This window comes from Panicum virgatum, chromosome 1K (assembly GCF_016808335.1).
Source record: "Panicum virgatum strain AP13 chromosome 1K, P.virgatum_v5, whole genome shotgun sequence".
Taxonomy (NCBI): Eukaryota; Viridiplantae; Streptophyta; class Magnoliopsida; order Poales; family Poaceae; genus Panicum; species Panicum virgatum.
In genome coordinates this window covers 51,169,516-51,192,921 of record NC_053136.1, presented here as the reverse complement: position 1 = coordinate 51,192,921, position 23,406 = coordinate 51,169,516, and the positions used below count along the sequence as shown (strand labels likewise).

General features: G+C 57.7%; 1 protein-coding gene across 1 annotated transcript; it reads right to left on the bottom strand.

Annotated features, from left to right (window-relative positions):
- Positions 1–21,558: 21,558 nt before the first annotated feature.
- LOC120641487 (expansin-A5-like) lies at positions 21,559–23,239 on the bottom strand. Its single transcript, XM_039917660.1, has 3 exons — positions 22,881–23,239; positions 22,440–22,761; positions 21,559–22,321 (listed from the first exon to the last, which is right to left on the bottom strand). The coding sequence occupies exons 1-3, from the start codon at positions 23,122–23,124 to the stop codon at positions 22,012–22,014; spliced, it is 876 nt and encodes a 291-aa protein (XP_039773594.1). The 5' UTR covers positions 23,125–23,239; the 3' UTR covers positions 21,559–22,011.
- Positions 23,240–23,406: the final 167 nt, after the last annotated feature.

The window sequence follows — 23,406 nt, the reverse complement described above, 5'->3', positions numbered from 1 at the left end:
ACATCAAATATTTCAACACATACATAAAGTATTAAATGTAGTTAAATAAAATAACTAATTACATAGTTTGTTTATAATTTGCGAGACGAATCCTTTGAACCTAATTAACTTATGACAAAATAATAATTACCAAATACAAACAAAGTATCTTGACCCTCTACTTTTGGCGCCTCGCTTCCTCGAGCAGTGCAGCTGTACGCATGGTGGTGGCGATGGAGCAGCAGCACGCACGGGTTTTACCGGTCCTCGGCTGCGGGTGTGTTTAGATCCGCGAAAAACTGGTAGAAAAAGTCGCATCGGACACTGTAGTATACTGTAACACTTTTTGTTTGTTTGTGGTAAATATTGTCCTACCATGACCTAACTAGGCTCAAAAGATTCATCTCGCAACGTACATCAAAACTATGCAATTAGTTTTTTTATTTATCTACATTTAGTACTTCATGCATGGGTCATTTTCTATATTTAATATTTCGATGTGATGGAAAGTTTGGAAAGTTTGGGGAAGTGAACACAGCCTGTGTTTAGATCCGTAAAAAGAGTCACATCGGACATTGTAGCACACTGTAGCAATTTTCGTTTGTTTGTGGTAATTGTTGTTCTACCATGACCTAACTAGGCTCAAAAGATTCGTCTCGTCGTGTACATCAAAACTATACAATTAATTTTTTTATTTATCTACATTTAATACTCCATGCATGAGGAAAAAAATTTAATGTGATAGATGAATAATGAAGTTTGGATTGAGAAATTTTGAAACTAAACACAGCCCTCGTCTGGAATGCACGGCAACTTCAGGGTTGGGGTCCGTACCAGTACGAGTTGCAAGAATCACCGCATTCGACAGGCTGGAGCTGGAGGCTGGAGCTGGAATGCTATGAGAGAAAAATACTGTTGGGCTAGCTGGAGCTGGAGCTGGTGGCGTGAGAGGAAATTACTGTAGCACTGGAGGAGGGTAGACCAGCCGAACACAATGAATCTCTTTGCTGGTACACGAGGAATCTCTATGCCAGGAGCCATGGGTACAGCAAAATCAAACTGTGCCCTCACATACTTGTCATGTATTCGGTTCAAAATACATACTAGCGAACTTTTTCTTCAACTTGAAATTCAAACTTTACTTTTTGAATGAAAAATATAACTTTTGCAAAGCAAGTTCGGTTGTGAAGCAATTGTCGCGGCTCTAAGAGCAGGGCCACAGCCGGGTGGCGTAGTGCACCCGCCTAATCCCTGAGTTTGGTTACTCGGGGAGTGCAAGCGATATCTCAGATCTACGCATGAAGTAGGCACACAAGAATACTCGAGGATTTAGAGTGGTTCGGGCCGCCGGAGCGTAATACCCTACGTCCACTGAGAATTCTATTGCTCTAGAGTTCGTGGATGAGTCTATCATCTGCCTCTAAGCCCCTTTTGAGACTTGAGTCCTTCTCTAACAGGCGTCTCCCTTTTATAGCGCAAGGGAGGCGCGTACACAGGTGTTGGACCCTGACACGTGGGCCCAACGAGGATGTATAGTATATCGTAAAATAGACATCAATGTGCTATAGTGGTTGAGGATTTCTTTGTCGGATACGCTTCATCACCCTGTAGACTCTCTGATCGAGGGGGGTCTTCACCTGTCCCATCGGCGAGGCACCCGTTGAGGCGGTGTAGGTTGCGGCGTATACAGTTGGGTCTACCGCGTAGGTGTTATGATACTCCGTCGCCGAGCTGTCGTGTCTAACTGGCGTTGCAGTCTGACCCGCGTGGCGTGGGCGGCGCCAGAGGCTGCACTGTGCGCCTTGGTAACGCGCAGTCAATGGTACAGTCCGGCAAAAGTTACCACGGGATCTACTGTGGCAGAGTGCACTTACGTCTTCCGCATTGAATGCGGTAGGTGGGCGAGTCTTCCCGGGAAAGCTTCACGGCCGCGCCACGTGCGGGGTGTCTGTTTCCCCGCTGAGGGGTCCGGATAGTATATGGGGGCCCGAGACCCCGTGGGGGGTCCGGGGCCCCCAGCTGTTCTGGCTGAGCACTCCCTTCTCCGGGACACGTGGCGTCACCGGACCCTTTCCCTAGCAAGGGACGGGTCCGGGGCCGTCGTCCGGGTGATATGGAGCCGGACCCCAGAGGTCCGGCCGTTTAGCCCCTTAGGGCGTATCTACGCGAGTCTTGACACAGCAAGAGGGGGTACCCTAGTCCAGAGGTACCGACAGTGGCCCCCGGGCCCACCTCGGGGGAGGTACGAACCCGCAGGTGGGGCCATTATCGTGATGTGTTCTGGCGCAACTTGGCTGTGTTGGCGTGCTCATGTCGCGAGCGGGTGCTCCGGACCCCCTAAAGGCCGTAGCATATGTTGCCAGGTTCAGGTACTATAGCGCTCTCCGCAAGGCGGCGAAGGTGCAGGCTTAGGGTACGGAACCAAGTAAAGCGGCTGCACGGACCTCGAACCACCCAGGGAGCAAGCACCACTTCCCCGGACCCGGCTCCAGGCGATCGTGGCGAACGGCTCCGCCAGAGCGGGCCACCGGAGTGGACTTGGAACGACCGTGGTGAGCGGTCTCCGCCGGAGCGGGCCACCGGAGTGGACTTGGAACCACCGTGGCGAGCGGTCTCCACCGGAGCGGGCCACCGGAGTAGACTTTGAGCGACCGTGGCGAGCGGTCTCCGCCGGAGCGGTCTACCGTAGTGGACTTTGAGCGACTGTGGCGAGCGGTCTCCGCCGGAGCGGGCCACCGGAGTGGACTTGGAATGACCGTGGCGAGCGGTCTCCGCCACAGCGGGCCACCGGAGTGGACTTTGAGCGATCGTGGCGAGCGGTCTCCGCCGGAGCGGGCCACCGGAGTGGACTTTGAGCGACCGTGGCGACGGTCTCCGCCGGAGCGGGCCACCGGAGTGGACTTTGAGCGACCGTGGCGAGCGGTCTCCGCCGGTGCGGGCCACCGGAGTGGACTTTGAGCTGTTGCCATCGATTCACCGAGATACGTTACCGGACCTCGTGGTGGGGCATAGGAAACCATGTCTTATACTAGAAAAGAGTCCAGACCTCTAGGTACGGCAGCCTCGGGTACTAGGGTACTCGTAATAGGGCAGTGAAGTGCGTAGGCTTAGGGTTCATTACCAGACTAAGTGACTACGCAGAACTCCTCCACCCCAGGATACAAGCACCACTTCTCCGGGACAGGTCCCTAGTAGTTCGGACCGCCTTCCAGCTAGAAGGGGTGTCCCAACCTGACCACAAGCCATCAACTCAATTTGGATCGTTAGCAACAAAAGAAAAAACTCCGTACGGGAGAAAGAAACATGCAAGCTGAACGGACAAGTGCTATTAGGTTAATGTAAAAATAGGACTGAGAAAGCAAATCTCCTTGATTACTTGATTCGTGGTGTACATCAGAGGTCGGGATTACGAGGGCGGACCTCTATCGCTCTGGACCACTTGCTGGTGTCGCCTGTTTGTGCGATGAAGCCAGAGGTCGGGTATACAAGGGCGGACCTTTACCGCTCTGGACCACACGTAGGCACCATATCATTACAAAGGAGAAACTAACTCAATCCTATCTAGTGGTAACCTTTAGGCGGCATGATGGAAAAGTGTCGTGCCGTCGTATCCAATTAATGCAGCAGACGGGCTCTGCGCGGGTGCAGCGCAGGCGGCTGCACTGTGTACCTCGGTAAAATGCGGTCTACAGTGAGCCCTGACAAAGGCAGCCCCATGTGCCGCGGTGGCAGAGCACGCCTCAACCACCCGCATTGAATGCGGTGGGTGGGCGAGCCTTCCAGTGGAAGACCCGCGCCCGCACCTGCGGGACACGTGGAGCCTCCGGACCCCCCCCCCGGCGGTATGCTGGTTCTATGCGCATGGAGGTCTGGACAGTCGCAGGGGGGGTCCCGGACCCCTATGGGGGGTCCGGGCCCCCGGCTGTTGGTTCGGAGCTTCCCCTCCTCGGGGACACGTGGCGTCACCGGACCCGTCCCAGATCTGGGAGCGGGTCCGGGGCCGTTGGCCTGGTGATGTAGGAGCCTGACTCGTGGGGCCCGGCTGCTCCGCCCCTTATGATGTTAGTCGCGGATGACTATTCGAGTCCTGCCTTGCAGCAGTAGATATGGGTATCCCTGCTACAGGGTACCGACAGCGGCCCCCGGGCCCACCTCGGGAGAGGTGACGAACCCGCAGGTGGGGCCACTACTGCGATTTTGCTTTGCATAACTTGAAGCCTCTTACTGCAGGAGTCTTGTCCGGCCTTGACCATCCTTCGGGTTATTTGCTGCCTCGTCACATCGTAACGGCTTACTGACTCGTGGCCCCCACGCACAGTGGTTCACCTAGTCACGGGCGTGACGTTCGGTATTGTTGCGGCCGGAGTAGACGGGATATTTACCACCGGCGCAGTTCCCGAAAACTTGGTCATGCCAGCGCTTAATACGCGCACGTCAGCTCAGCTTCCGCCCCCCTTCGCGCGCGGGCGACGGTTCAGATTCCGCCTTTTCAAACCTTTGTTTGTTACCCGCTCTCCCTGACAAGCGGGCCTGGGCCCCCTTGTCATGGACTGGGCGGTTAACACCAGGTGCGGGCGTCACTTGGGTTCCAGCGACGGTTCCGGGGCGCGCCGGTTGGGTTAGGCTTCATAAAGGGGCGAACCGCATACCGCGGTTACTTTCCCGCATTTGCCTTCTTCCTTCCAACCTTTGCGTCCCTTTGCCTTCTAGCTTCCTCGCCCCTTGCTCCCCCGCATAGATTGCTTCTCACCTCCATAGTGAGATGGCAACCCTTGCTCATCCCCGCCGCTACCAGACCGAGGAGGAGCTGAGCACGGTGCGCCGCTTGCTTGGGTGGGGTGCACAGGAGACTGCTTGGGGGATTCGAGCAGGCTCGGTTCCCCTCGGCAGCATGCGCGCCGGGGAGTTTGTGCTGTTCATCTCGCACATCTCCACCGGCTTGGGGCTGCCGATCTCCACATTCTTCCTGCTGCTGCTAGAAGATTTCGACCTCCAGCATCAACACCTCACGCCACACTCCATCCTCTTGACGGCCATCTTCATGCACCTGTGCGAGATGTTCGTGGGGGTGCGGCCCTGCGTCCTCCTCTTCCGCCACTTCTTCCCGTTGGTGAAGTCCGGGAAGAGCAAAGACGAAGTGGGGGCGTACTATTTCCAAACAAGGAGCGACCTGCGATCGCCGTACATCCTCGGGCTCACCGGCGGGAAGTGGGAGGAGTGGCACAGGGAGTGGGTCATCGCCACCACCGAAGCCAACGAGCGCCTGGTCATGCCGACCGAGGGACCCGCCTCCGACCGTCCATCCTGGAGGACCAAGCCGTCCCTGCCGCCGGATTTCGACTCCGTGCTAGGCAAGATCAGGTAGCTGGCGGAGAGCAGCCTCACCTCGCTGCACGTGCTCAGAGATTTCCTCAAGCGCCGGATTGCCCCCCTGAAGCAGCGGCCGCGTCCTGCTTGGAGCTTCACCGGCCTCAACGATTGCAGTAGGACCCACCGCGGAGAGGGGAGCGACCTGACCCAGGAAGCCTTGGAGGTCCTGGTGCGGGCGGTGACGGGGGAAGTCTTCATCCCGGAGCACCTGATCATTCCCCAGGGTGTCATCCCCCTCTGCGAGGACTCGCGCCTGAGGACCGCTGTGCTGGCCACCCTACCGACTCTCGACGACGGTGGGCTGGCCGCACGCCAGACCGAAGGCGACCCAGACCATGGGATCTGGATCCCTGGTGCGTCCGGGGAACAAGCCATGCCGAGCATCGTGGGGAACAGCCCCACTGCCAAGGGCAAGCAGGCCGTGGCTGGTAGCGCCGCTACGAGCGGTCCCAGCCAGGCCCGGAGCAGCTCCGGCGCGTCGTCGGGAGATGCGGGCCGGCGCAGGTTGCACCGGGGCGACGGGACCCCAGTTGCGGAGCCCGGCGCGAAGCGTCAGAGGTCCGCTGAGGACGCGGGCCAGGGTAGCTACCGGGCCTCGGGCCATCGCATGATCTCCGGGGTGGTCGCGCCGCCACCATCACCGCCGAGAGATATCTCCCCCCGGCAGCAACAGCAGCAGCGGCAGCCACGGGAGCAGCAGCAGCAATAGCAACAATAGGAGCAGCCTCGGGTTACGCCCCGGGCGCCGCTGCAGGAGCGGCAGCAGCGGCAGGCGCGAGGTGCGCCTCAGCAGCCACAGGAGCAGCGTTAGCAGCAGAAGCAGTCGTCGGGCCTCCGTGGACGCTGGAGACCCGTCGCCTCAGGGTTAGTGTTATTCTGGTCACACCCCTTATTCTCGGTGCTCTGCTTTATGCTGAAGGCTCCTTTTCTTTGTTTTGCCAGGGCTCCTCGCCCAAGCAGTTCTTCTGCCGCCGCTAGTTCGTCAGCGGGGGTCCAGGCGACAAGGGCCTCGGCGACGATGGCGGGTACGACGGCAGGTGCATGGAGCCCGGACGTAGCAGTTTCTGTTAACCCGGTGGCACCCAACTCGGCTGCGGCGGGTGCGCCATCACCTGGCACTGCAACGCCCGACGCAACGGCCGGGGCTACGGCAGCGGCGCCCGACACGACAGCGGCGGGTGCGCCGACGTCAGGCGCTACTACGCCCGATGCAACAGCGGCGGATGCGCTGGTGCCAGGCGCAGTCGCACCCGACACGGCGGCGGCGGATGCTCTAGTACCATGTGCAGCCACACCCGACGTGGCGACGACGGTTGCGCCAGTGCCAGGCACAGCCCCACCCGACGTGGCGATGGCGGATGCGCCAGTGCCAGGCACAGCCCCACCAGACGTGGTGGCCCCCGAGGCCTCGGCTACGGCGACCGTCGCGCCGACAGCGGACTTGGCGTCGGCGACCACAGTGGCGACGGGCGCGGTAACGACGAGCACAGCGGCAGCAGGTGCGGCAACCATGAGTTCCTTGGGTCCTGAGGTCCCGACGCCTGTACCGGACGTACCCTCCCCCAGTGCTCAACCTGCGAAAGAGCTGGAGGAGGTCTCTGGCAGGCGACTCCTGCAGGGTCTCCCGGAGGCGGAAGTGGCTCCTCCCCTCCCTCGGGTGCTGGTCCAAGTCCGGCGGTCGATAGAGGAGGCAACCTCTTCCGCCGAGGCGGCCTTCTGGCGGGAGTGGGCTGCTCTGCAGAGCGAGCGCCAGCGCCTCTTCGACTGGCATACCCGCCTGGAGGCGCACACGAAAGCCGAAGCCTCCCATTCTGTGGAAACTCGGTCCAAACTCAAGGCTGACCAAGAGGCCTACCGAGCCAACCTTCGGAAGGTGTTCGACCGGGAGTTCGCAGTATCGAGCCGGGCAAAAGCCCTAGCGCAGCAGGAGGAGACTTTTTCCCAGGAGGTGGCCAGCCTCGCAACTCAGCGGTCCGATCTTGAGACTCGCCTCATGGCCCACCGGTCCGAACTTGAGACCCGCAGCCAGGGTCTCGAGATCCGCAAGCAGGTGCTGGACAAGCTCTCTGGGACCCTGGCTGGATGGCGGAAGCAGCTGGAGGAGAGGGCCAGCAAGCTGGCTGTTGCCGAGTCGGAGCTGGAGGACGATAGGAAGTCCCTTGATAGGCGGGAATCCCACGCCGCCAACATGGAGAAATAGCTTGAGCGCCAGCGCGACTCCCTCAAGAAGCTGAAGGAGTCGGCGGAGAAGAGGAAGGCTGAGCTCGAGGAGAGGTCCCGCGAGTTGGAAGCGGCCAAGGCAGTTCTGGACACCCGGGTGCAGGAGGTGGTCCAGGACGCGGTCCGGAAGCTGTAGGAGGACCAGCGCGTGGGGGCCCAGCGAATCGCCGACTAGGCGAGCGAAGTGAGCTTAGCGCTGGTGCCACTTGGAATGAGCCCAATCCATGTGGCGGAGCCGCCAGCTTCGATTGCTGACGCCCTCCCAGTGTTGAGCTCCGCTTCGGATAGGCTCCGGCGTCTGGAGCCGGTCCTTACTGGCCAGCTTGAAGTAGAGGGCCGCGAGCTGATCCGGATGGTGGCGGAGCACATCCTTACCTGCCTTCGAAGCCACGACCCGGCCATCTCGCTAGCCCCCGTGGTCGATGGTCCTGTGGCGGAGACGGAGGCCGCCGCTCGGGACAGCGTGCGGGAGGTCGTCGACTTCGTAGCCGCCTACTTCAAGCGGGAGCCTGCAGACTCCTAAGCTGCACATTGTACCCTTTTTTGTTTTATGTAACAAACATTGTATTAGTTGAAAATTTAATAAAGGAAAATTTTCAACTTAGTTGTTTGTCAGTTGCTGTGGTTGCGGTATGCAGCACCCCGGCGCCCTGGCCACCTTGCGGATAGGTTCAGTTATCGGACCTATCGGCCACCAGAGCCGTAGAAGACACTACGGACCCCCGGATGAGGTTGGGCAAGCGTCCTTGGGCATAGGTGTAGCATAGATTGCAAGCCGAGCGAGTGTCTTGTTCCCTGTGTAGCAGAAAGAACTACAGAGAGGAGAATCAATCTCGCTTATATGGTAGTAATGATACTGCAACTTAGCTGTTTGACGCATGCAGAATCGATCCGTGATGTCTGGGTCAAAGCGAATGCTCCGGGCCCCCTGGCAGATAGACTCAGTTGTTTTGAGTCTGTCTACCACCGAGACTGGACCTCGATCTGTATGAAACCTTTAAAGCGGATGCTGGGACCCCCTGGTAGGTAGGCTCAATGGTTTGAGGCTAGATACCACCAGCTAAGGCTGAACCTGTGTACCACTTCAAAGTTACAGCTTAGCAGCAGGCCCGCGGGACCTATTCTGGATCGGCCCCCAGGCTAGTACGAGGTCCGGAGATCCAGATGCACAGGTCCAGGCAGTTCAGTTTTTGTTACAGAGTGGAGGAGTGTGTAGGCTTAGGGTGCGGAACCAGGCTAAGGCGCTACACAGGGCTCCGGACCACTATAGGAAACAACACGACTTTTCCGGACTGGCTCCGACGCTCCAGACCCTTCCTAGTAGTGGGTGAGGTCATTTTGTCGTACTCGATCCTTAGAGATATGGAGCTGGACATGCCTTGTAGGACTTAGGAGGCCAACTCTTGAGCTAGAACGAGGTCCGGGCCCCTAATTACCCGACTCTGGGTACTAGAGCACTCGTTATACGGTGGTGGAGTGTGTAGGCTTTGGGTACGGAACCAGCTAAGCGGCTACACAGGACTCCGGACCACCCGAGGAAACAAGCACCCCCTCTCCAGAGCAGGTCCCTAGGGATCCGGACCCCTCTCCCAGTAGCAAGAGGGTCCGGATCTGTACGGCAGTCCAGCAACTCAATACAGATCTTAGTTGTAGCGACAAGAGTGGAAGTCCGCGCTGGGGTTAGAAAGGCAAAATTTCGAGAATCGAAATGCGAAATAAAAATTTGACACAAAGACAGAATTGGGCAAATGTTTCCTTTGCAACTTCATATACATGGCTTGCGCGATGGATGCCAGAGGCCGGGTTTACGAGGGCGGACCTCTACCGCTCTGGGCCGCGCGTTAATGCTAGCCGACGGTGCAATGGATGCCAAAGGTCGGGTTTACGAGGGCGGACCCCAACCGCTCTGAGCCGCACGCTGATTCTATCTTATTACAAAGGAAAAATTCATTTCCCTGCTCTAGCTAAGTGTAAAATTTACGCAAATGCTCTATGTTCCATGGGTTGGGCAGCGGCACTCCATCTTCTGTGGCAAGGCGAACGCATCCGTGCCGGCATACTTCTGTAACCTTGAAGGGCCCCTCCCAGCTGGGGGAGAGTTTGTGGAGCCCTGCTCGGTTCAGGATCCGCCTTGGGACGAGGTCGCCAGCCCGGAGCTCCCTACTGTGCACGAACGGTTGGTGATAGCGCCTGAGCGCCTGGTTGTAGCGTGTATTTCGGATTGCTGCTCGCCACCTACGTTCGTCAACGAAGTCCACATCATCGCGCCGCTGTTGTTCCTGCATAGACTCATCAAAAGTCTGGACTCGGGGTGAGCCCAGGTGAATTTCTAGGGGAAGGCATGCTTCAGCCCCATAGACCAGGAAGAATGGAGTCTCCCTGGTGGATCGGCTGGGTGTGGTCTGGTTGCCCCATAGTACGCACGGAAGCTCATCAACCCATTTGGCACCATGCTTCTTTAAGCAGTTGTAGGTTTGGGTCTTGAGGCCCCTGAGGATCTCTGCATTCGCTCTCTCGACCTGTCCATTGCTGCGGGGGTGTGCCACAGCCGCAAAGCATAGCTGGATGCCGATGTCCTCGCAGTACTCCTGGAAGAGTCTGCTTTTGAATTGGGTCTCGTTGTCCGCAATGATGCGGTTTGGGACGCCAAATCTGCACACAATGTACTTGGGGAATGCGACTGCTGATTTCTTAGTGATGTTCACCACAGGGGTAACCTCCGGCCATTTTGTGAACTTGTCGATGGCGACGTAAAGGAACCGGTACCCGCCGATGGCCCGGGGGAATGGCCCCAGGATATCCACGCCCCACACAGCAAATGGCCATGAGGGCGAGATCATTTGCAGAGCTTGAGCCGGTGTGTGTATTTGGTTTGTATGGAACTGGCATGCTTTGCAGGACTTTACCAGCTCAGCCGCATCCTGAAGTGCTGTCGGCCAGTAGAAGCCATGCCGAAAGGCCTTTCCAACAAGCGTGCGAGATGAGGAATAACTTCCACACTAGCCTCCATGGATCTCCGCGAGCAACTCGCGGCCCTCTCCCTGGGAAATGCCCCGCATGAGGATACCATTGGCGGCACGGCGGTAGAGATCCCCTTCTACCACAGCGTAGCGTTTAGCCAATCATACTATGCGCTCAGCGGACACATCATCATCAGGGAGGATATTGTCTTTCAGGTAGTCCCGGATCTTGGAGATCCATGCATCGGGAGCTCCCTGAGCAGGAGGAAGTGGCTCTATGAGGTCTCCAGGATCCTCAACAGAGCTCACAACCCAGGGCGGACACCAAAGGTGGAATGCCGCCGGGACCGCTAGCTTCGAGGTGCTAGCTCGATCCCCTTCGCCCAGTTCGGCAGGCTAGGCGGTAGGTCTCAGCAACTGTCTTTCGAAGACGCCCTCAGGCACGGATGCCCAAGTAGATGCTCTCGCGGAGAGATCATCTGCTGCTGAGTTGAGTTCGCGGGGAACATGTTGCAGTTCCATGGCGTCGAAATCCTTCTCGAGCTACCTCACGTGGATGAGGTATGCCGCGAGCTGGGGATTGTTGCAGCTGCAATCCCCTCGGACCTGCTTGATGATTAGCTGAGAGTCCCCCTTCACCAGAAGCTGTCGGACCCCCAGAGATAGGGCTTGTGTCAGGCCAAAGATCAGAGATTCGTACTCCGCCATGTTATTGGTGGCCTTGAACTCAAGGTGCACCATGTACTTCAGCTGATCTCCGTTTGGGTCGATGAGGACCACACCAGCTCCAGCCCACTTCTTGCGGACGGACCCGTCAAAGAAGAGTGTCCAGTGGGGCTCGGTGAAGACTGGTGTCCTGACTTCCGGCTCCGGGGGTCCGGCGTTGAAGTCCGGACCCCCAGAATTGCTTGGGGAAGGAGTCCATTCCGCTATGAAGTCAGCCAGGATTTGGCTTTTAACCGCATGGCGAGGCTGGAAGTCCAGTTGGAACTCAGCCAATTCTGCTGCCCACTTGGCGATGTTGCCTGTGGCGTTGGAGTTGTGCAGGATTGCTCTTAATGGGTAAGAGGTCACTACGACAACTCGGTGTGCCTGAAAGTAATGGCGCAGTTTCCTGGACGCAATAAGTATGGCATAGTTAAGCTTATGCGTCTCAAGATACCTGGCCTTCGCCTCATGGAGGACTTCACTAACGTAGTAGACCGGCTTCTGGACGGTCCGGACCCTGGCGACCGGGTCCGGTTCGCCTTTATCCACCACATCAGTTCCTTGGGCCCCCAGTGGTTCTGGGTTCCCACTAGAACGAGGCTTCTCCGGACCCGCTTGTCCGGGGTTCGGACTTTCAAGCAGAGGTGAGGCTGACGGGCCCCCATGTCCGGGGTCCGGCTCACCATCCTTGGCTGGAGAGACCCTGGTGTCCCCCTGGCGAGCTTGCTCCGTCCTCTCGGCGACCAGCACCATCCTAACCGCTTCTGTAGACGCAGCAAGATACAGAAACAATGTCTCACCGGGCTCTGGAGCCACCAATACTGGCAGCGAGGTGAGATGCCGCTTCAGCTCCTGGAAGGCTTGCTCAGCCTCTTTGGTCCAAGAGAATGGACCGGACCTTCTCAATAGCTTGAAGAAGGGGAGGGCCCTCTCAGCCAGCCTCGATATGAAGCGGCTAAGAGCGACGAGAGATCCAGTAAGCTTCTGGACATCCTTGATGCGGCCAGGAGGCCTCATCGCCTCGATCGCCTTGATCTTGGCTAGGTTTGCCTCGATGCCTCGATATGAGACCAGGAAACCCAGCAGCTTCCCTGCCGAGACGCCGAAGATGCATTTCTCGGGATTCAGCTTCGTGTGCGTGGCGCGCAGTCGATCGAAGACGAGGGATAGGTCCTCCACTAGTGTTGACCCTACCTTAGCCTTGACCACAATGTCATCGACATACACCTCAACAATATCTCTAATTAGATTACAGAAGGTTTTGTTCATAGCTCGTACAAACGTGGGTAAGGCATTCCTCAGACCATATGGCATGACAATATAGCAATAAAGCACATTTACTGTTACAAAAGCAGTATGCTTCCTATCCTCTCTAGACATCTGAATCTGGTGGAAACCAGAGTATGCATCTAGGAAAGACAAAAGGTCAGACCCGGAGGTGGAGTCCACGATCTGGTCGATATGTGGAAGAGATAGAGGTCTCTAGGACATGCCTTGTTGAGGCTGGTGTAGTCGATGCACATCCGAAGCTTCCCGTTGGCCTTTGGGACGACGACCGGATTGGCCAACCACTCGGGGTGGTGGACCACCTCGATGAAGCCAGCGTGTAGGAGCTTGTGGACTTCTTCACGGATGAAGTTCTGCCGCTCCACGGACTACTTCCGAGGCTTCTGGCGCACCGGCGTGGCGTCGGGGTAGATCCTTAGATTGTGCTCGATCACTTCCCTGGGGATCCCGGGCATCTGTGACGGTTCCCAGGCGAACACGTCCACATTTGCCCGGAGGAAAGTGATGAGCGCGTCTTCCTATTTCTCCTCCAGGTTTCCCGCGATGTGGGTGGTCCTGGTGGAGTCCGCTCCGATCTGCACCGTCTTCACGGGAACATCGTCCGGATCAGACGGCTGAACCTTAGGTGCCTTTGCAGGCGCCCTTGGTTGCGAGGTGGATGGGTCCTCCTCGGTACGTGCAGCCTCTGTCGCCAGAGCATGCAGTCTCTCAACTGCAGCGACGGCAGCGGTGCGGTCGCCCCGCACGGTGAGGACACCGGCAGGGGAAGGCATCTTCAAGACCAAATACCCATATTGGGCAATGGCCATGAAGCGATAGAGTGCCAGCCGGCCAATGATGGCGTTGAACGTGAGGTTCACCTCCACAACATCGAACTGAACGCTCTCTGTGCGGAAGTTCTCCTCGGTCCCGAACGTGGCCGGCAGTGTGATGCTCCCCAGAGGTAACACCGGTGTGACACCCCGGTCCAGGGCTTAATAGGATTAATAGGATACTCATACCAACAAGTTGCAACTTTTTTCCGGAAGCCGGTCTCCAAAGAACTCCGAGGTTAAGCGTGCTTGGCCCGGAGAAATTTGGGGATGGGTGACCGACCGAGAAGTTCTTCCCGGGTGTGCACGAGTGAGGACAAAGTGTGCAGAAAAGATTGGTGTTGGTCTGTGAGGACAGTCTATGTCCTAGAAATCAGCCAGATGTAAGCGGGCCCGGCCTCGGGGAGGCGGGACATTATAGAATGGTATCAGAGCCGACTCTCGCGGTTTCACGGGCACGTACGGGCGTAAGTGCGGAGGCATGATGTAACACCCGGTTTATAAAAGGACATAAACCGAGCAATCATATACGTGCCAGGATCAAGTCACATGTATATACAACAGAATGAACAATATATCATAGCACATATCACGTAAAAAGATATAATAAAGCGAATACGAATGTTATTTATTACATTAATGACAAAAATGTCTGATACTTCGGAAGCGAAGTACAAATACGATAAAAAACTCTCCGAAGTTGAGCAGGGCGCCACAGGGACGTCGACTGGGAGACGAACGCCTAGAAGTCCTCGTAGTCCTGGTAGCGCTGAGCGAACTCCCTCGCGTCGGCAGGAACTGAGCAGCAGTAGAGTATCCCTAAGAGAAAAAAGTAGAGAAGAGGCAAGAGTGAGTACACAACTTGTACTCAACAAGTATAACACAAACTATGAGGCTCTAGGTTGGCTGACTGACTGCATTAGCTTTTAAGTCTTGGCAAAATTTTATTAAATCTATTTACTGCAAGTTGATGAATTACCATAAACCTAGTTATATAGTAATTAATCAAAATTAATCATGTTACTACTGAGAACCAAACCACAACCACCAAGGTAACCCCGAGAGGCACCTCCCTCGTCGGAAGGAGATAACCCCACTAATCAAAAGGAGGATCTGGGCCGCTCATGACCGTGAGCACGGCTAGTATACCAGTTTTACACTCTGAAGAGGTTGCACATCTTTACCCACAAGTCGTGAGCTACGCTAGTTGTTCATCACACTTCCTTAGGTGAGATGACTAGCAAACTCACTACGAGGCCTTTACAAAAAATCTCGTTGGTAAGGAGTAACCGCGAGGGTTGGATCGGCGACTATGGAGCAGGTCTAGTGGGCGTCATCGACGAGGCCACTCAGTACGAGGGACATAGAAGCTTACCACCCTTGCCCCGTCGGTAAGTTACTCCAAACCAAAAAGACCTAATAATTACGCCAAGACCGTCCCATTCCAGTCTTGTGGTAGCGCTGTTGTCCCAGGTTGTCGCTCTATGAACCGGTCCTTATGGAGAGTGGCCAACCAGGCAGTAAGCATCGTGCTGGCCCCTAAACCATGTTTCTAACAAAACCAATTTTTAACGAGACGTGAACCACTCAAGCCACACAGAGGGCCACTCTCAGAATTAAGTTGCATATACCATTAATCAAATTAATTAAAAAGGACCATTATGTGTTATAGCGCGGCACCTAGCACAACTAACCAAAATGCAACCCAAGGGGTATATATAAAGGGAATAAAGTGGCTAGGAAATCCTTATGGGCATACAATATTAAAATGCAGTATGAAAATGTATTTAAAGTGATAGGTTGTTCATGTTATACTTGCCTTCCTCGTACTGCTCCTGCTGCTGCTCAAACTAGTCAGAAGATGGCTACTCCGGGTACTGGTACTGGGGCTCCTCCGGTAGCTTAATGTCTACTCACGAACACATGGCCAAAAACAATGCACAACAATAAGCATACAAGCAAACACTAACAAAAGCTAAGAAACAGTACATCAATACATAAAAACAGCAAGAAAAACTAAGCTAGAACTATTCTACGCGTTACAACGATCGTGTGGACATAAAGAACGCCTAAAACGGAGCTAAAACGCATAAACTAGAGCTCAAACAAGATCTAGGGGCTTATTTGTAAGAAAACTGAAGTTCCAGGGGGTTTCTGGGCAAAACCAAGGACTAAAATATAATTAAACTAAAAATCTAGGGTCTAACTCGCAAAAAGACTAAGCCTGGATGGTGGGTTCTATTATGAGAAAAGCCAGGGGGTTATCTGCTAAAAACTGGGCCCAACTGTAATTAGTTTTGACTTGCGATGGACTGCGGGTTGAATACCAGGAAATGCAGGGTCTCTTTTGCAAAAGTGCCAGCCGAAGGAGTATGTTTAGATCTGATCCATTGACTCTCGATCCAGCGGCTTAGATCTGATGTGCTCGGGTTCTAATCAAGGCCGTCTGTTTTAGATCGGGCGGCTGGGGTGCTGCGCGGGCAACGGCGGCGGCGGAACGCGCCGGAGACCTTGCTCCGCGGCGGAGCTTCGTCAGAGGAAACCATCCCGGCGTCCCAGGGGTCAAACCGAGCGGGTTTTGGGTCGGGCATGATCTACTCCGCATGCGTGATCCACCTATGTGGGTTGTGTCGGTCTGCGAAGGGCGTAGCGGTGTGCGCAGCGAAGGGGGCGGCTAGGCGGTGGCGGAACTCGCCGACATGCGCGCTAGCGTGCGATGCCGGGCACAGAAATGGGGGCGCAGGGTCTAGAGCACGTGTGGGTGCTAGCGCGAACCCGGACAAGGGCCGCTTGGGGACGTGTCGTGCTGCCGGGGCTCCGCCATGGTGGAGCCGTGGCGTGCGCGGCGGCGGGGCACCGGCGCATGCCGTGCTAGTAGCTAGGGTGGCCTACGGGCCAGGGTCCCTAGCGCAACGTGATGGAGAGGAGTTACTGGTGCTCACCGAGGATGGAATTGGGGAATGGACCGGCGCAGGGGTGTTGATGGCAAAGTCCGGCGGTGGCGCTCCAGGCTGCACGCGGGCGGAGCTGATGCAGGACGGCTACGGCTTCTGGGTGACACGGAGCAACACGTGGTGTCGCTGCGAAGCATAATCCGGTGTTAGGGGGGTCCGACGGTCCACGACGACGAGCAATTGATCGGGATTCGGATTACCTGCCACGGCGGGTCGGGATGGAATTCCCGCGCTGGCGTGGAATAGAGGGCCGGGAAGGCGGCCGGTGTCGACCCTGTCCTCAAGGCGAGACTCCTGCGGCAGCTCTCGGTGGCTGCGGCGCGGTGGAGCTACTGAATCACGGCGACGCAGAGGAGCGGCGCTGGACGAGGCAACGCGGGGCGGTGCGTTAGGGTTTGGGGTGGCGGCTGCGGATGGGAGGAGGAGGGGAGGCACAGGCTCCTATTTGTAGCGCGGCGGAGTGCCTTGGCATGCGCGCCCGTGGTTGGAAGGCCGGCGCGATCGTGGCCGGGGATCTCGGCTTCGGTTGCGCGAGGAAGACGACGCGGCATCTGGGCCCGGGTTGTCAGCGGACACGAGCACGCGCGGCGAGTGGAGAGAGGCGCTGGCAGGTGGGCCTTGCGGTGCGCGGAGAGCGGAAGGGAGCAGGCCGCGGCGTGGGCCGTGCGTTCACTGAGCGAGATTGGGCTGAGCGAGGCTGGGCTGCGGGATCGCGGGCGCGGAGCAGGCCGGGGTGGAGCGGGCGAGCTCGCGCTGAGGGAGCGGCCTGGGTGCGCGGGGGTGTTGGGCCGGATGCTGGGCCGCGCGCGAGGGAGTGGCTGGGCCCGCGGGTGGAAGAGGTGAAGCGCTGGGTCGGGCCGGGTTTCAAGCTGGGCTGGGTTTCCTTTGGGTTTTTCCTTTTCTATTCTCTATTCTATTTCTAATACAACCCACTCAAATTCTAATTGAATTCAAAACCAAATTTGAATTCAAACCCTATACACTCAACCAAATAAAAGAGATGCTCCAGCATGAATGCAACAATAAGATTTAAACCTAGATAAAGTTTTAAATACTTGAGGAACAAAAATTACATTAAATGTGAGTCTAAACACCATAAACCTTAGAAATTTAATTAAAGCCAATTAAATTTATTAATAAAAGCGGAAATTTAAATTAGGGTGTTACACATGAGCACGGGCGCGTGGGGGCGCAGATGTCACCGGCATGTGCACGGGCGCGTGGCGGGTCAGTACGCGGGCATCTGGGATGCGCCGTTGGCACTGGACGCACGGACGTGGCACAGGGACCGTTGGCACTGGACGCACGGACGTGGCACATGGGCTGCTGGCACTGGACGTACGGGACGTGGTCAAGACAGGACGTTCCTGGCTTGGGATTGACCGACAAGAACGTCGGTCTCTTAAGGGGGTGAGCATGTGACACCCCGGCCCAGGGCTTAATAGGATTAATAGGATACTCATACCAACAAGTTGCAACTTCTTTTCCGGAAGCCGGTCTCCAAAGAACTCCGTGATTAAGCGTGCTTGGCCCAGAGAAATTTGGGGATGGGTGACCGATCGGAAAGTTCTTCCCGGGTGCGCACGAGTGAGGACAAAGTGTGCAGAAAAGATTGGTGTTGGTTTGTGAGGACAGTCTATGTCCTAGAAAGCAGCCAGATGTAAGCGGGCCCAGCCTCGGGGAGGTGGGACGTTACAACCGGATGTGGGCCCACTCCGGAGAATGGGCGAGAGGGACTCAGCTTGGACTCCGGGATCTGCAGCTGCTTGAACATTGCATAGCTGATGAAGTTGAGGCCAGCCCCACCGTCTATTAGCACGTGATAGAGCCTGACGTTGGATATGACGGGGGCGGCGACTAGAGGTAGTACACCAGCCCCAGCCATGTTCTCCGGGCAGTCGGATGGCCCGAATGAGATGGTGGTGTTCATCCACCTGTGGTGCGGCGCCGCCTTCGGGACCGTCGTCTTCACCGAAAGGACCTCTCGGCGAAGGGTCTTCACGTCCCGCCGGGAGACGAGCTCCCAACTTCCGCCGTACATTACGTACAGCTTCCTGCGGCGGTCGTCGTTGTCGGAGTCGGAGTTGTCGTCGTGGTACACGCCCTTCAGCTCCCGAGCGGGGGATTGGTACCCCAGCTCCTTCTCCCCAGCAGCAGCCCCACTGTCAGAGGCTTTCTCCTTACCAGGTCACTGGCGAGGAGGGGGCGAGCCGTCCTTGGAGGACTGCTCACGCCGCCCACTGACTCGCTTCGCGAGCTTCTGGATCTCGCGGCAGTCAGCGGCGCTGTGGCGAGCGGTGGGATGCACTGGGCATGAACCTCCGGTGCCACCTTGCGGACGAGAGCGTTTGCCATGAGCATTCTGGCCCCCAGCCGGTGCCACAGCAGCCGGTGCCGCAGCAGCTGGTGCCGCTGCTGCGATGGCTGGTCCGCCAGGTTGCGACTCCCCGCGACTCTGGTTCTTGTTCTTCTTCTTGCCACCGCCCTGGGCGGTAGCACTGGAGCCGCCAGCTTTGGCGTCTCCGTCTTGGGGGGCTGAGTGCCATGCGCGGCCCTCAGCGGCCCTGACACATTTGTCTGCCAGGGAGAAAAGCGTGGTAACGCTTTCCACCTCGTGCGTCGCCATCTTCTCGAGCATCTTCTCGTCACGTACCCCCTGACGGAAAGCAGTGATAATAGATGCGTCAGAGATACGAGAAATGGTACCCCGTACCTTGGTGAAGCGCGAGATGAATGCCCGGAGCATCTCCCCGGGTTTCTGCCTCACGGCGTGGAGGTGAGCCTCCACACCATGCTGTTGGTACGCACTGGCGAAGTTCGCCGTGAATCGTACCAGGAGTAAGGTTCATGAGCCAAGTCCGGGCTGGCCCGGTCAAGGCTACATGAAAGTAGCTCGCCATGACGGCGTTGTTACCACCAGCTGCTGTGATTGCGGTAACGTACACCTGCAGGAATTCCGAGGGGTTAGTGGTACCGTCGTACTTCTCCGGCAGGTGCGGGGGGAACTTGGACGGCCATGCCACTGCGCGGAGATGATCTGCCAGCGCAGCGCAACCCACCCCAGCCACCAGGGTACCCGCCTGTATCCGGGCGTTCACCGGAGGCTTGGGCGCTGCCACGTCCAAGTCGGCGTTGAGGTTGCGGCCCTCAATGTTGAGACGGCGCTCTCGCGCCCTCTCCACGGAGATGCGGGCGTCCTCACCCGCACGCATGCGGTTGAGCTCTGCCCGCAGGTCTTCTGTTCGTGCACCCCTCACCGTGGGGGAGCGCACGGATGCCGACGCACCACCCTGGCGCCGGTGGTAGGGTACCACCGCATTGCTAGGAGGAGGTCGCTGCCCAGTCCTTACAGAACTGGGGAGGCCTGAGCCAGATGGAGGAGACGGACAATGTCGTCCCGCCACTGCCTCAGGGCGTCTGGCGAGGCTGCATCAGCCGGGGGGTTGCGAAGCAACTCCCTAGCCGCCGCCAGCGCTCCGCCGCTCGCAGCTTGTGAGGGGGCCCTTGATGGGCGCCCAGACTCTTGCCGTCGAGCAGCACGCGCCGCCGCCGACGGTGGCTGCTCCACGGGCACGGTTGCCCCTGGCGCAGGAAGGCGAGAGGCGTGTGGCACGGATGATGCCACACCCTCCGTCATCTCCACGTCGTCCACCCGAACCATGGAGACGAGCAAGAGATGAACTGAAACCAGCTAAATTCCCCTAACTGGCACGCCAAATGTCGTGGTGTGGCAACCACAGCCGGGTGGCGGAATGCACCCGCTTAAGCCCAGAGGGTGAGTACTCGGAGGTTAGCTAGGATTAGTTCGATCTCGCTCAAGAACACGATGAACACAGCAGGTTTAGAGTGGTTCGGGCCGCCGGAGCGTAATACCATATGTCCACTGTGTGCTGTATTGCTCAAGACTGAAGAGTTTGGAGCTGTGTCCAGCGTGCGTCTGAGTGTGCTCTGGATGGCTTGTCGTGTACAGCGAGCGCCTCCCTTTTATATCTCAAGGGGGCGCGTACATGGCCGTTGGGTCCCCGACAGGTGGGCCCAATTGGTGCAGTACAAAATAACGTATTGTTCATACATTATGGCGTCGCAGGCGAAGTAGATCTCTCTCCTGGATTTCCTTGCCTGCTCCTTGAATCCCCCGTTCAGCATGACCAGGCGTTGTTTTGTCGAAACGGCGCCAGGCGTAGCTAGCGGCGTCGCCTGCCACGTAGCTGAACGGGCCGTGCAGCTTGCGGCGTAGGCGGCATTATGGAAAAGTGTCGTGCCGTCGTATCCAATTAATGCAGCAGACGTGCTCTGCGCGGGTGCGGCGCAGGCGGCTGCACTGTGTACTTCGGTAAAACGCGGTCGACAGTGAGGCCTGACAAAGGCAGCCCCGCGTGCCGCGGTGGCAGAGCACGCCTCAACCACCCGCATTGAATGCGGTGGGTGGGCGAGCCTTCCAGTGGAAAACCCGCGCCCGCACCTGCGGGACACGTGGAGCCTCCGGAACCCCCCCCCCCCCACCCCCGGTGGTATGCTGGTTCTATGCGCTTGGAGGTCCGGACAGTCGCAGGGGGGCGGGCCCCCGACTGTTGGTTCGGAGCTTCCCCTCCTCGGTGACACGTGGCGTCACCGGACCCGTCCCAGAGCTGGGAGCGAGTCCGGGGCCGTTGGCCTGGTGAGGTAGGAACCTGACCCGTGGGGCCCGACTAATCCGCCCCTTATGACGTTCCCGTGGGGCCCGACTAATCCGCCCCTTATGACGTTAGTCGCAGATGACTATGCGAGTCCTGCCTTGCTGCAATAGAAGTGGGTATCCCTGCTACAGGATAGCGACACCAATAAACTGCGGGAATGTAGGACTGCATTATTCTCAAAACGAATTCAGGAGTCGTGACAATTCACATGTCACCCGCAAAGAAGGGGAGAGATTGGGGTCGTCCAGGATCAGCCAAATTCAACCCATCTTTGCAAAGAACTCCCAATGTTCCAAACGGTTGATTCCGTAGTACTACTTTGCCAGTACAGTTTGACATAGAAAGAACTCCAAATTCCAATCCCTCTTTGTATTCCTAGTAGCCCGCTGCCACGCTCGGCTCATAACAGACACAGCCCGACGGCACCAACCGGCAAGTTCATATCTAACGCTGTGCTACATTTGCAAGTCTACATCCAACATCTAGAATCCTCACACGATCACAAAGTACGACTACCAACCACCAAGCCGTGTCAAAAGTACAAAACAATGGAAATGGCACAAGTCATGCAGATTTAACACATCAGAGTTGCGAACATGGCGCGTTCAAGTAACAACACATATTAAGCCGTTCAGAAGGATAAGGTTCATTACAACAACCAGCACACATTCACCACACAAGATCTCATCTCAAGAGGTTGGCCATCACAATGTGGCCCAAAACGCTGATTGGCGGGTGAGACAAGGCGGCCGCCATTAATCTCCAAGCCAAGCCTTTACCACCACCTCCAATTCCCTAGCCAAAACAACCAAGGAACACTGCCACTCTAGGCTCACAACAGCACGATAAAACCCATGCTTACTAGGCCTAAACTACCGGTAATTCCCAAGAACCAATGCGAGATGCGCCACACATAAAACCACGGCGCCTCCCAGCAGCAAGGTCCAATCGGAGAAGACGGAAAAGAACTACTGCGACCATTCACTAGTAGTACTGCTACTACTTGCGCGTCGTTGACGCTGCCCGCGAGGCTGTAGCGGACAGTTCAGTTGAACTGGGCCCCGCTGAAGGTCTGGCCGAAGGACCAGCCGCGGGGGGCGGCGTTGGTGGAGACCACGGAGCGGCCGTCGCCGGTGGTGACGCGGAAGGAGAGGGCCTGGCCGTCGAGGAGCGCGTTGCTCTGCCAGTTCTGGCCCCAGTTGCGGGACATGGCCTGCCAGCCCGGGGAGCGGTCCGCCTTGACGGCCACCGCGTGCACGTCGCCGGCGCCGCCCACGTTGGTGACCAGCACCAGGTTGAAGTAGGAGTGGCCGTTGATGGTGAACCGGATGCCTCCCTTCTTGTTGCACGCGACCCTGCGGATGAAATTATTGGTACATTGTCAGATCTGCACGAAATTCCTCTTGTTTTATCCCAAGGAGGAGAAAGGGAAATTCAGGCACAAGAAAAGAACCAGCTTTTACTGCGGCAGACCTGCGGTAGGAGACGGGGACAATGCCGGCCCGGTAGAGCGCGATGCGCTGGAACACGGGCTGCGACATGTCGAAGTGGGCGCGCGGCGGGTTGCACCAGCCGCCGTCGTCGGAGGAGAGCGCGTAGTTGGGCGGGCAGAAGTTGGTGGCCGTGACGACGACGGAGCCCGGCAGGCACGAGTGGCTCCCGCCCCCGGCGGCGTCGCACCGCACCTCGAAGCAGGCGCCGCAGCTGAGCCCATTGTTGAAGAGCGCCGTGCTCAGCGCCGCCGTGTTGGTGCCGTACCCCTGGCTGTACAGGTTCCCGTACCCGCACGCCCCTCCTGCACCGACGAATCCAGACGCACAATTTTTAGTCCTATCGAAGAGATGCAAGCTTTGCAATCTAGAACCTGAAGATGCAGAGGAAAGGAGCATGGGTGGTTAGCTAGAGCGGATGTACCCATGGTGCCAGACGCGTCGCCGCCCCCGTAGAAGGTGGCGTGGGCCGAGGACCACGCGCCGCCCCCGAGCGGCGGGTGCCCGTGCGGCTGCGGGTGCGGCAGGGCGTGACGGCGCCCGAGTCCCACCCCGTGCCCGTGCGGCCGCACATGACCGCGTCCGAACCCCAGCCCGCGCGAGAGCGCCAGCGGGAGCAGCGAGGCGAGGAGGAGGGCCGCGAGGACGGTGGCTCGCCGAGTCGCCATTGCGCGGAGAGGGGGACTGGGGCGGCGGCGGAGGTCGAGGGCGAACGGCGCGGGTGGGAGTGGAGTGGAGTGGAGGGAAGCAAGGTGGGGCTGCGTGGGGATAAATAGAAGGAGAAGGGGAGGCGGCGGCGGCAGGGTTTCAAACCACCGCGCGTGGTGCCGGACGGACGGGGCGGGGACGGTGGTTGCAGGTGTGGGGCACGCCATGCCCTGCAAAAGTCGCTGGGCCGCCGCGTAGGGACACGGGTTTCTGGCGGGCTCCCTCGGGAGGCGCGGCGGGGG